The 12,576-nt window shown below is 41.6% G+C and overlaps 2 protein-coding genes and 1 long non-coding RNA gene across 3 annotated transcripts; 2 read left to right on the top strand and 1 right to left on the bottom strand.

Annotated features, from left to right (window-relative positions):
- Window positions 1-561: 561 nt before the first annotated feature.
- On the top strand, window positions 562-2,357 carry LOC134132299 (uncharacterized). Its single transcript, XR_009956849.1, has 3 exons — window positions 562-1,020; window positions 1,098-1,133; window positions 1,294-2,357. It is a non-coding gene; the product is annotated as an uncharacterized LOC134132299 (long non-coding RNA).
- Window positions 2,358-8,166: 5,809 nt separating this feature from the next.
- On the top strand, window positions 8,167-11,561 carry LOC119230072 (deoxynucleotidyltransferase terminal-interacting protein 1). Its single transcript, XM_037491063.2, has 13 exons — window positions 8,167-8,501; window positions 8,800-8,870; window positions 8,967-9,063; window positions 9,255-9,353; window positions 9,521-9,580; window positions 9,661-9,720; window positions 10,221-10,279; window positions 10,375-10,417; window positions 10,730-10,788; window positions 10,927-10,987; window positions 11,055-11,126; window positions 11,210-11,265; window positions 11,365-11,561. Exons 1-13 carry the CDS (start codon window positions 8,427-8,429, stop codon window positions 11,471-11,473), a joined length of 921 nt encoding a protein of 306 aa, XP_037346960.2. The 5' UTR covers window positions 8,167-8,426; the 3' UTR covers window positions 11,474-11,561.
- On the bottom strand, window positions 11,531-12,462 carry polr2j (RNA polymerase II subunit J). The gene is made up of 3 exons (XM_037491076.2): window positions 12,250-12,462; window positions 11,805-11,913; window positions 11,531-11,725 (listed from the first exon to the last, which is right to left on the bottom strand). Exons 1-3 carry the CDS (start codon window positions 12,390-12,392, stop codon window positions 11,624-11,626), a joined length of 354 nt encoding a protein of 117 aa, XP_037346973.1. The 5' UTR covers window positions 12,393-12,462; the 3' UTR covers window positions 11,531-11,623.
- Window positions 12,463-12,576: the final 114 nt, after the last annotated feature.

The following is a 12,576-nucleotide window of genomic DNA, read 5'->3' as shown; positions in this document are numbered from 1 at the left end:
TTGGTTGGAGTGATTTTGATTTCGAGTTTTTGACTATTAAAGTCCTTTTATTTTTTCCAATACTCCGCGTCTGAGTCCTCCCTCCTTGCCCTCGCACCCGCGTCCTGACAGAATGACGCCACCAAAGCAGGACTCAGCGGAGTGGGGTTCCCAGCACCCGTTCTGGCGGCCCTCCCTCGGTGTCGACCCGTATTTCGACCGTCTCCTGGGTGTAACTGCTCAGCTACGTGCCGCCATCGTCCAGCTAGCAGGGTCGCAAAGACCCACGACCCCAGCCCCGGATCCAAGACCCAAGGTTATTATTCACAAGGTTTATCATACAGATATGTATTAAACTGAATTGTTTTCTCTCAACATGTTTTGCAGATGAGGAACTAAAGAGTTGTTGGACATTCTTATCTCCATTTAATCCATTTCGTCTTATGCAAATGAGGTGGCCTGTGAAGGCGTCTTAACTATTTCCTCTTTTAAAGTTATTTAAAGGTTTTGCTGCCGATGTATAACTTCTCTAAATGTAGAGTTGAATGTAGAGTTTATTTTTCTATTGCAAAATATACAAAGATAAACAAACTCCAAATATTGTTATACTTTGAAAGCTTTTAAATACTTATAATTCATGATTGATCAAATCAAACGTCTCACTTACTACATTTAAGTCTAATTAAAAGTTGGTGGATTTCTTTTGGTCTGTTTCAGCGAGCTTCAGTGATTCACTTCTTTGTCTCACAGGGTTTTTATATTTATTCTGAAATGCTAGAACACCTTTCTGTGGGTCACATTTGAAATAAAATGTGCTTCTGTGGAATAAAGAATGGATCCTAAACAGAAGCAGAAGTTCGAGAAAAGCTCACATGTGATGTTCATCTGTTGTCTGCATTTCCACGTTTCTCTGCATGTTTCACACCTTTCAAACTGTCTCTTGACACGAAGCGTTTCTCACAAGCAGCGAGTCAGAGAGTCAGAGAGGACGTGAGGACGTGAGGATGGGACACACTTTGTTTGCTGTGTGGGGGCTTTTCTGTGAGTACTTTCTCTGTTGAAGTGAAGACTTTCTGTCACTTTGATGATGCTTGATGATGTTTCTCACTTTATTTTAGTGCTGAATATTCTCCTCCACTGTGGACACGCTCAAGGTTTTTATACAACTTTCTTTCTTTTGATACTTTCACTCGAGACGATTCAACACCTTCTATCACTATTTTACATTTAATGTTTCTGTTCTCTTTGGTTAATTTATGATGAATACAAGAAAGAAAACACTATTCATTCTTTGCATGTTGTGTTTGTTTCTAGATGTTTTGCTGCATTTTGAGCCAAACTGGTCCCCTTTATTTACTGGAGAGGAAGTTACCTTCATATGTGACTCAAGGGAAGGAAACAATGCTGACTGGTATTATACATTCAGTAGTAATGATCATTGGTTTTCCTACAAAGCACCAAATAGATTTACATTATCATCTCTAACTAGAGAACATAGTGGTGAATATCAGTGTGTTGCTGATCACAAGTTCCCTCCCTACGTTAGAAGAGAAAGTAATAAAGTCTCTCTAAGTGTTTCAGGTAAGTGATCAAAGTTTTACCATCACGACGAGTTCATTAAAGCACTTTTATATTAATGAGACGTGTTGATTTAATAAACCTGTTTGATGAAGTGTTAATGTAATATAATGTAGTGATAATTAATGAATGTTAACTAGTTTAAGAGGAAGTTGACACTGATGCTGATTAATTAGCTGAGCTTTGTTTAAAAGGATCAATTAATTAACCCTGAAAAAAAAGACAAACATCCCATATTTTATCCGTATTGATTCATTATAAATCACTTATTGATTCATTAAAACTTAAATGGATCAAACACATCAGTAGAGTGGCGCCTCCTTCAGGTGAAATGTACTCATTACTCAGTGAACCTTTTATTATTTATTACATACATTTAAATTTACCACGTTAAATTATAATTGAGTTACTGTGTTTAAAGACATTGTCCCCAAACACCTGTTGAACACAGTTGAAGACAGATAAAAAGACAGAGGACATCAGCAGTGAAAGTAATCCACCAAGGACTCATCATAACACGTCTTTATTCTGTGAAACCTCTTTCCAACAGATGTCCCTCAGCCTGTCCTCACAGTGTCTCCATCATGGCCGAGTCCTGGAGACTCAGTGACTCTGACCTGCAGTGTTGGACCTCCGTCTGCAGGATGGAGGTTCTTCTGGTATAAGGCTGTTCCCAAACTGTCATCCTCCTACACCTATGAGCTTCTAGCTGGTAGCACCACTGGGACTGAACAGGGTTCCTACATTCTTCATGGACAGACACACACAGCAGGATATGTGTGCAGAGCTGGAAGAGGAGATCCTGTGTTTTACACATGGTTAAGTTTTGTGAAGTTTGTCTGGTCTGGAGGTGAGTTTGTTCACACTTTTATATTCCTGCACAAGGGAATAAATGTCCTTTTTGTGTTGACATTGTTTGTCCTGTGTGTGTCTCCTAATGATGTGTCTTCAGGTGTGAATCCAGCAGCGTCTCTCACAGTGAGTCCTCACAGACTGCAGCACTTCAGCACAGAGTCACTGTCACTGAGCTGTGAGGGAACCTCTACTGAGTGGAGAGTGGTGAAGGCTGATAAAGATGGTAGAGTGTCATCCTGTTCTAACTGGGGAGAAATGACTGGATCCACATGCAACACCAGCACTAGAGCGAGTAGTGGAGTGTACTGGTGTGAGTCTGAAACCCAGTACAGCAATGCAGCCAACATCACTATAAACAGTGAGTTTATATTCATTAAAGGTTTTATATCTAAAGTATTTACACATCTTATTATAGAGTACTGACATTTTTAATGTGACTTAATGAGTTTAACTCAACATTGACTTTGTCTCAGTATCATTTCTCTGTATTGTCCAACATGTCTTTGTGGTTGACTTTCCTCTTTATGACCATAGACGTCCACCATTGACTTTAAACCAGGACGAGCTGTAGAGTTATCTGCTTCAGTTTGTCCCTTTTAGACCATTCTGTAGCTCACTGCCACCAAGTGGACATTTGTCTCCCACATATTGAGCATTAATTAAAGATGTAACTGTGAGCATGTACGTCACCAAAGGGCTGTCTCTTTCATCCCCGAAATGCAGCTATTGGCTCAGCTGCTGTATGAATGTGAATAACAAATGTAAACTATAAATGTCTTCTCTTCATTGGACATCAGCTTCTTTGACTTCCTGTCCTCTGGTCTCTTTACAGGTGGTGATGTCATCCTGGTGAGTTCTGTCCGTCCTGTGACTGAGGGACATTCACCTCGAGGTTTGGAGACTTTGACCTCAGCAGAGAGCTGGTTGTCAGTGACGTGTGAGTACGAGTTTAGTAACATGTGTTACAGGCTGAGTTACTAAAGATTTAACTGAATTAGAAGTTATCTTAAAAAAAACTATTTGTTTTTTGGGTGACAATTAAGTTTAAAAATATATTTTTAAATGTGACATGAGCAGCAGTTAAAGGTGAATATTGTGTGATCAAGGGTTCATGTTTGTGTATTTGAGTGTATGTGTTAAAGTACTTTGTTTAATACAACACTAGTATCTATGTTTTACTACCTTTTACTTTGTTTTAGTATTTTTTGTGGCTCTGTGGCCCTCTGAGATCTGTTGATGAAGAGTGTGTTATAAATAAAATGTATTATTATTACTTGTGTATCTCTTCATGGTTGTGTGTACTTGTGTGTAGATCCTGAAGAAGCAGCACCACGCTCTGTGTTTCCTGTGCTGTTGGTTGTTGGTCTGGTTTCTGGACTTTTACTGATTCTTCTCCTGCTGCTGTTTCTGTGTCGCTACAGAAAGTCAAAAGGTGAGATCTTTTCCTTCTGATATCAGACTGATTTCACTGAAATGAGTCAAAGTCACAGATATTATTACACACACTAATTAATGATCAATGTGAAACCTTTTTCTTCAGCTTCAAGCCTCAGCAGGTTGGTACAAGCCTCTCTTCTCTCACTCTGAACATGGCAGCAGGACTTTACATGTTCCTCATTCAATCCTCTGTGTTTACTTCATGTTTTGGACCCACAAGGTCTCAGAGGACCAATCAGAGCCCAGCTGCAGCCCACATGATCAACCAGGGGGAAACTCAGGACGGACATTACGCTTCTATTCTTCATGGTCAGCTTTAAATTCTGATTTATTTAATAATTTGTTCTTTACTTTAATGGTAACATTTCCATTTCTAGTTATGTGTTTAAGAAGATTATATAATTCATACAAAATGTTTCTAATGATTGATACGACCTCGTCTTTATCCTCAATGCTCTGCAGGTGATTCTTGTCTCTATGAAACAATCAGAGGCTCTGAAGAACCTGAACATGGTGCAGTACATCCTGTTAAATACTAGAAAGAGATGATTTAAATTCAATGCAAAATCTCTTGAATTAAACAACAATTTCTAATTTCAGATGAATCCAGCTTCACATATTCTGTGATTCAGTTCAAAAACCTTAAAAAGAAGGGTAGGTGATTTACTTTTTATAGTGAGAATTACCTTTGATATTTTAGTTCTTCTTAATTAAAGTCCTTCATGTGGTCTTTGTGACAGAGAAGCACGATGAACCAGACGAGAGCCCCGTTTACTCCAATGTGAGGATTCCATCAGCTGCAGGTACAGTCAACACCAACAGAGCCTTCAGAGGGTTTAACAGGTGCTACCTGCTCTGGTTTAATACGTTCATACTGTCATCCAACGTGGTCCATGTCAACAATGTACACATCCTACATACAAGTACATAACAACGTTTAGACTTTTAGACAGCTCTTTGTAATGACCATAAGGGGGATGATGTTACATGTGACTCAGCACACAGAGATTCCACGCAGGACACCAACAAGCAGTTCAAATAATTTATTGACAGCAAAGCTCCAAAGGGATGTGAACCAGTGAGGCTGAAGGCCGGGGTTTTCGGGGAAGGGGTCAAAGTCCGAGGGAACCGGGGAGCGTCAGATCCCACGGAGCTCTGTAGTGGAATCCAGGTGAGGCAGGCGGTACGGCAGGTAAGGAACGGGTGAAGAGCTGAATCTTCTCTGAGGAACAGAGGTCAGACAGACAGAACAACTAGAGTCACCTCGACAACACGAGCTGTGACACTGAGCCACGTCACCACGTCGGGGAATGTAACGATCTGAGCTGGAGGGGTGAACAGCCGGGTCTAAATGATGCAGAGGTGAATGATGGGATGTGGGACCAGCTGTGTAGAATGGAGCAGGATGGATGGCCACGCCTCTTGCAGGTGGAGTCAGACGGCACAGACGGACACACGGGGGGGAAGGAAGGAAGATGCAAACACACAGGATGGGGAAAACGGCAGCCTACCCTCAACAGATGCCACATTTAATTAATGTATATTTATCCATCCGTCCTGATTAAACTGAAAATGTGTCTTTAGATGACGATGTGACGTATGCCCAGGTTCACCCCCCCACTGGAAAGAAGAATGAAGGTAAGTCCACATCAAGTATTAACACCTTGTGATGTGAGATCTGTCTCCATCCAGTAAATAAATGAAAGTATAAAACTCTATTTTTGTAACCTGCTTAATGTTATCATCTTTTGGGGGCTTTTGTTTTATTATCCTGATAACAACGTATATCAGTACATTATTTTTAACTAGGGCACAGCTGGCAAACATACAAAAATAAAATCTATTCATTGGTAGGAAAATCCAGATGTGTGGCAGAAGAGGAATCAGTTTATTCTAAAGTCAAACAAGGAACATCTGGTAATGAAGCAATTTATTTCACACAGTTAAACATCATTAAGCTAATTTTATATAACCATTATTGTTATTTTTTCTTTATTCATTAGAGCCATGATGCTTCCCCCCAGGGACACGAGAACCCTTCATCTGATGGAGACATTTCATCATCTGCCCAAACAGTTTGAGGTTTTTCCGGGTTTTTCATGTCCAGGGACACGGATCAAAGTAAAGTGCTGTATATCTCCTGCTAAAATGAAGCATCAGCAAATAGAGACTCATCAAAATGGGAGCTGGTGCTGCTGCTCTGTGGACACATCATTATAGTCATCTGAATGCTACTCAAATCTTTATTTTAAATGTTGCATATAGTCTAAAGTTGCATAAAGCCTTCTGCTTGTACCCTTACATCCCTCTGTAATACTTGGTCCCAGTAAAAGTGGATAAATAGCATTTCACATGGAGTTCTTGTCCCTTTTATGCCGGAGATTGTATTTTTTTCCACATATACTCACCGATGACGTCAGAAGACATTTAGAGTTGCAAAAGGAACGGGTCCATTTCAAAGGGACTGTTGCATTTAGCAACTGATGGCTGTAAGAAAGCATCAAAAGCTTTAAGAGTCAATCAACAAACTCCTTTCAGCTTTCTTTATCGTACTGAGAGATTTAAAATATTATCTATTTGTTACTGAACACATCTTTGTTATTGGGATCTGAACTAATTCTATATATTTAATTCTTATAAGGGGTTTTTATTCATGAAAACTATGCAGATGATGCAATAAAAGACACTCGAGGGCACTTTACCATTTAACATCATCCACCTTCACTGAGTTCTTCTTAACAGAAGGGCTATTTCTACATGAATAAATACAAATACATTTTGCACCACCTGGATCAGTGTGTAGGATGTGGGGAGGGGGGGCGGATCTATTTCACGGAGCACGGAGCAGGAGGAAGAGTCCGCCGGCAGGAGGTCAGTCCCACGCGTGACTCCAGAGGAGTGATGGGAATTACGGCTCTTTTTAGAGAACCGGCTCTTCCCAAACGGCTTCTCAGATTTTTTGGTGCTTAAATTAATTTATTACCAACAATAATGTAAAATAATGCGCAATATGAATTACTAACATGAAAAAACATGCACTATATCACATTTGTATCATATAAATACACTTATTTATACAATATTAGAAAGTGCAAAAATAAAACCATTTAAAAATAAACTTAACAAACCTAAGTATTTCAAACTTTTAGCTTTTTAATACTTAACAAATCTTAAGTGAAACAACATACAGAAGCTTACAGAATCAACAAAACATGAATTAAAATGTTGAATGAATTAAAACAGAAGATTTACATTAAGACCAAGTGCCTCAGCTTTGAGGAGCTGATCCTGTTTCTTCTCTCGGTATCTGCCCTGTTTTGGAGAAGATTCTCTCTGAGGGGACTGAAGTTGCTACAATGCACAGTCTCCATGAACATCACATGAGTAAGGCGTGGGAACACTGAAGCCTTGGTCTCCACCAGCTCAGTGGCTCTGCACTTCTCTGGAAAATTGGCTCCTCAAGGTAGGATCTCACTTCCAGAATCAAATCTGCTAAAGGATTCCTTCTTGTAGCGTCTCCACTTGCTCGTTCTTCAAAGAACCTCCAAACAGCAGATGCTTGGGGCTGTTCTTGTTCGTGCTCTGCTGCCTCTTCTCCCTCTTGGCCTTCTGGCAGTGAAGGTGGCAGGCTGGATCCTGCTGCTCCTGCAGTTACTCTCTGAAGAGCTTCATCAACCAGCTTCTTGAATCTTGGGTCAAGAATGGTGGATTCTGAGAGAACAGTGTTGTATTTAATTCTGTGGAACGTTCTGTCCATGGATGCACAGAGAGCAGCCACTAACTCGGTCACTTTCCCTTACTTAGCTGGTGCACTTTATCTTTATTTTTATTTCTAATTTCACCTTATCTCCTCTAACTTACTAACCCATAGCTTTAGCGTACTAACCCATAGCATATATTTTATTATACTTTTGTTTTATTTTTATCTTATTGCTGCACTATGTTGTCAATATTGTGCTGTCTTCTGTCATGCACCAACCACCAAGACAATTTCCATGTATGTCCAACATATTATGGCAATAAACGTTTCCTGATTCCTGATTCCTGAGTAATTGTAATTCGTTACTTTCCACCTTTGCATTTATAGAGTATATTTTCTAGAATTTGCATAACCATATTTTATTCCGTTTATTTTAAAACCACAAAATGAGTTTTCATCAGAAAGAAATACACTTAAGTTAATATGATATCCCCACATATGAAGAGCACAAAGTATCTGATATTCACGCTCATGAATTCAAAAACAAGGCTCGTTAATTGAAATGTGTCTTGGGTTCTGGTACTTTTATTCTGAAGTAATTACCGGAAAGGGGTTACATTTACTACTGCGTCACACAACCGGAAACAAGACCGTGACACAATAAGTCCATGTCGATCATTAACAATCAGTTTATCAGTAATCATCCCTAAGTCTCTTGGTGTCGTTCATCACGTTGACTTTACAGTAAAAATAAGACGGGTAACGGGATTCTGTAACAATACGCTGCGCGGATCGAACGCAGCTTCCGCCGTTAGCTTTAGCTGCTTTTAGCTTAGCCTAGCGGAGTTAGCTCGGAAGTGGACCGGACCAGTCTAAGATGGGAGCCCACCGCAGTGAGGGAGGCCGGGACTGGCTGCAGCAGGACGGGCCGGAGCAGCCAGACCAGAGCCCGGTACGAACCGCTGCTAACGGCGGCTAGCAATGCGTAGCTAGCTTCTACTACGAACCTGAGCTCATTCAAAATTTATTTTTGAATGATTATGATGTTTTTTGTTCGTCAAATTAACTAAACATTTTTTTATTGTAATATATTTGTTAAATTCTCTCGAGTCTCTCTGATGACACATCATTATTGATTCCTTTTTGTATATTGTTTTGAGAACAAAATCACTTGACCAATAAGTGTTTTAATTTGTCCTTAATTCATCAGTTTTTCATTGATTTGTTTATGTTTTACATACACTGTGTAGAAGCCGTGGAATTTGATGATCAAACACCGACAGATACAGAGACGAGGACGACGCTCCCACATGACAGTCAGGTCAGTCCTGGTTTACGGTTATTCAGGAGACACACTGGTCCAGCTGCATAATGCCCAGTTTAAACAGAAGGGTGTGTGTGTGTGTGTGTTGTGTAGCTACACCGATCCCCAGGTTTCCATGGACCTGCTGAGGGCTGTGCTTCAGCCCAGCTTCAATGAGGACATCATGGCTGTTTTCAAGAAGTACCAAAAGGTCAGAGGTCACCATTCAATTTCTATTCATTTGAGAAAAGTTCCTCCTACTTTACGTTCCGTACGACTCTTACATTCCAATAGGAAAACCCCCCTTTGCAATGTCTTTTTTTTAGGGGGTTGATCGGTAACCAGGTCTGAGAATGTGGGGACGGATGCGTCTGTTTACGTTCTGTTGTTTTTTTTCCCCAGTTCTTTGAGAAAGCGGCAGAGAACGTGAAGGAGAACGTCGGTGAGAGCGTGCAGACCGATCAGCTGATCAGAGAGGCCTGCAGGAACGTTCTGGAACATGTGAGGTCACTTCTGTGACCCCCCCACTGTGTTAACCACACGCTAAATGTTCAAAACGAACATTCAGCGGGTGTCATATGACGGGTTGGGGGCGGTTCTCACCTCATGACCTTTGACTTCAGGTCTGTGTAGTAACCAGTGGTCTCTCTCTGATGTCACCCTCCCAGGCCAAACAGCTGTTCCCGGAGGCAGCGGTGAATAGAGCGAGGTCGGAGGCCGCCATCAAGGTAGGAGCCGACAGATGCAAACCGCCGGATCATGTTTTAACCCGCTCCGGGTTCTGATCTGGTTCTTTGTGTCCCGTCAGAGGTCCAGACCCGCTGCTGATGAAGACTACAGTCAAAAAGGAAGCCCCGTCCCCAAGAAGGTACCCGCACCTTTGACTTTACAGGTGTTTGCTTGTTCTGTCGTGCAACTTTACTTTCAACTAACTTAACGGTTCACCAATTCTTCCGGATGGCCGTGAGAGTCACAGACAATCCAAAAGTGTCTTTAAACATGCATTCTCTGTAGTGACCAGAGACTGAGAAAATTACTACTTATATCTTGAATTTATTGCCTCAGTAAACATTGGAAACATGAGTTTATGGTCTCAATCTCTAGTTTCAAGTCTTTTTCAATGCAGCATTGAAACGATGGTCCATTTAGAGTCAAACAGACCATAACACAGAGGATGCTTTAGGGCGGGGCTTCACGCTGATTGAAATGTCGTTACCAGAGATGTAAACAACAACTCGGTGTCCTTCTCAGTTGAAATATTTTCGCTTCCATTTATTGGTTGTAAATAATGAACATGCGTCTGCCTTTTACCAAAATCAGAACATCCGCAGTTGTAAAGTTCTCTTTGTGACCATTGTGTGTCTACAGAGACGGGCTCGTCCGGGCCCGGTGCCGGCCTCCGATCGACCGCACAACTTTCCCAATCAGTGAGTATCAGTCGGCAAACCAATGACATCATCATCACTATTCAGGTGCATCGTGTGAGCACCTGACGTATCCCTTTTGACTCTGCTGTCCTCAGAGTGAAGCTCAAGTCAGATCCAATCAAGAAAGAAGGGCCGAGGGTGAGTCAGTTAAAGCGGTAGCGGACACCTATTTGTGTCGTCATGGATACAGACCTGTTCCAAGCGTCTTTGATGTGATCCACAGGTTTTAATAAACTTTTCTGAAACAGTGTTTCTTTCAACAAGAGAGTGAAGAAAAGCTAAATGGCGATAATCTCTGAATGTTTCACAATACAAAACCTAATTTGTTAGAAGTTGAATGTCCCGCCTCTTTTCTGAGGACACACACGATAATCCGAAGAGGTCGGGCTGATGTTTTGCAGGTTACAGGTGTTCCACCACTTCTTCCTGATCATCATGTTTGTGTTTCAGTGGGAACCATCCAGACTGAATGAAAACAGCACGTTTGTTCTCGGCTCCAGAGCCAACAAGTGAGTAAATATCATGTCAACGGGTAAACACGGTTGACACGGTTTAATCATTTTAACATAATTGAAATGTTATGTCCTGTAAACCAATGTGGTTAGTTGAACAGGAAGTGATTGCCTGTTGTTGTGATGTCACTGCAGGGCGCTGGGGATGGGTGGAACCAGAGGACGCATCTACATCAAACATGCTGATCTGTTTAAGGTAAACTATCACACAAACACGGTGTACCTGTGTGTGCGCCTTTAATTAACGTGTTAATGCGTTTCAGTATGCAGCAGATGCTAAGGATAAGCAGTGGCTGGCAGAGAGACACCACATGAGAGCTACAGGAGGGAAGATGGTGAGGAAGAATAACTTAACATAAGACACTTTTCCTAGACTGCTGCACTTGAACGCATCACTGCAACATGTGCGTTTGTTCAGGCCTACCTGCTGATTGAAGAGGACATCCAGGATCTATCTTGCAGTGATGAATACAAGTGAGTCTTACGGCACTCCATCATCTCCATAGTAACCAGCGCCACCGGTGTCTCTGTTTATGGTTGCTGTGGTAACAGCTGTGTGTGTGGTACCTGCAGGGACTGCCCAGACGTCAGGATGGACGAGTTGAAGCCATTCTCAGTTCCTCTGTGGATAGTGGAGAAGATGCAAAAAGCCATGGAGGCTCAGAGAGACACTGACCCCTGACCCACCCCTCCCACATAGTGATCACTTTTTATTTTTAATGCCGTTTTTAAAAAATAAAAAAAATGAAAACAAACCCCAGGTTGTGACATCACATTTTATTTACAAAAATAATAATCAAAGAAGGACGTGACATCATTAGGGGGCGTGGCATCACTCAATCCCTTCTTGTTTGTCCTTGATGGCGACTCTGAATCGTTCCTCCAGCAGAGAGAGCTCGCTGATAAGATCTGTGATGGCGTTCGTAAACGCTTCCTGTCAAAATAAAAAAACAAAGCCTGAGAAAATGCTAGACCCCAGTGACTAGTCGTGTGTGTGTGTGTGAGTGAGTTACCTGTGGACTGTAGTCAGGTGTGGTCTGCACTCTGATGACGATCTTGTGTTCAAGAGGATGTGGAACTTTGTAACCAGCAAACAGAACCTGCGGATCCTTCAACAGCTGACTGACACACAGACAGAAACTTTGGTTAAAAAGAAACTCTCATTGGGACAGATTTTGTGAACCTTTACACAAATGCACAAATGATTGTAATATTTCATATTTTGAAATCAAAACGGAGTGTATTAGCATGGCTGCACTAGATGCAAATGTACTGTAATAACCCGACATCGTACTTCAAGAGAGAAGTTAATACACTAACAACTTTAGATATTCAGTGATGCTACCCGATATTGTTTCCACTCGTAACACAGGTGTATATAATATAATGACGCCTGTTAGCCTCTGGTCTGTAGGGTTAGCCTGTTAGCATTGCGTTAGCTCCTAGCTAGCAACGTACGCTCGAATGATGTTTCCCAGCGTGTGGTCCTCTTTGTTCAGCGTGAACAAACAGGCGTTCGGCACTTTCGTGTCCTTGCTGATGCTGATCTTCTTCTCCCCCTCAAACAGGAGAAACGACTCGAAGGCGGGAGGCGCGTTCATCTTCTACTCTTGAGTACAAGCACTGACCAGGGGCAGCCGGAAACACAAATCCTTCAAAACAGAACGACTTCCGGTACGTCGTCTTCTAAGGTTAATTGGCAGTTGGAAACAATACGTTGGTGCATTACCGCCACCAACTAGTATGGAGTGTGGATCGAGATGTTTAGTACTTGTTTGAATAAAA

This window comes from Pungitius pungitius, chromosome 8 (genome assembly GCF_949316345.1).
Source record: "Pungitius pungitius chromosome 8, fPunPun2.1, whole genome shotgun sequence".
NCBI lineage: Eukaryota > Metazoa > Chordata > Actinopteri > Perciformes > Gasterosteidae > Pungitius > Pungitius pungitius.
Note: the sequence above shows the minus strand (reverse complement) of the source record. Positions and strands in the feature narration are given on the sequence as shown.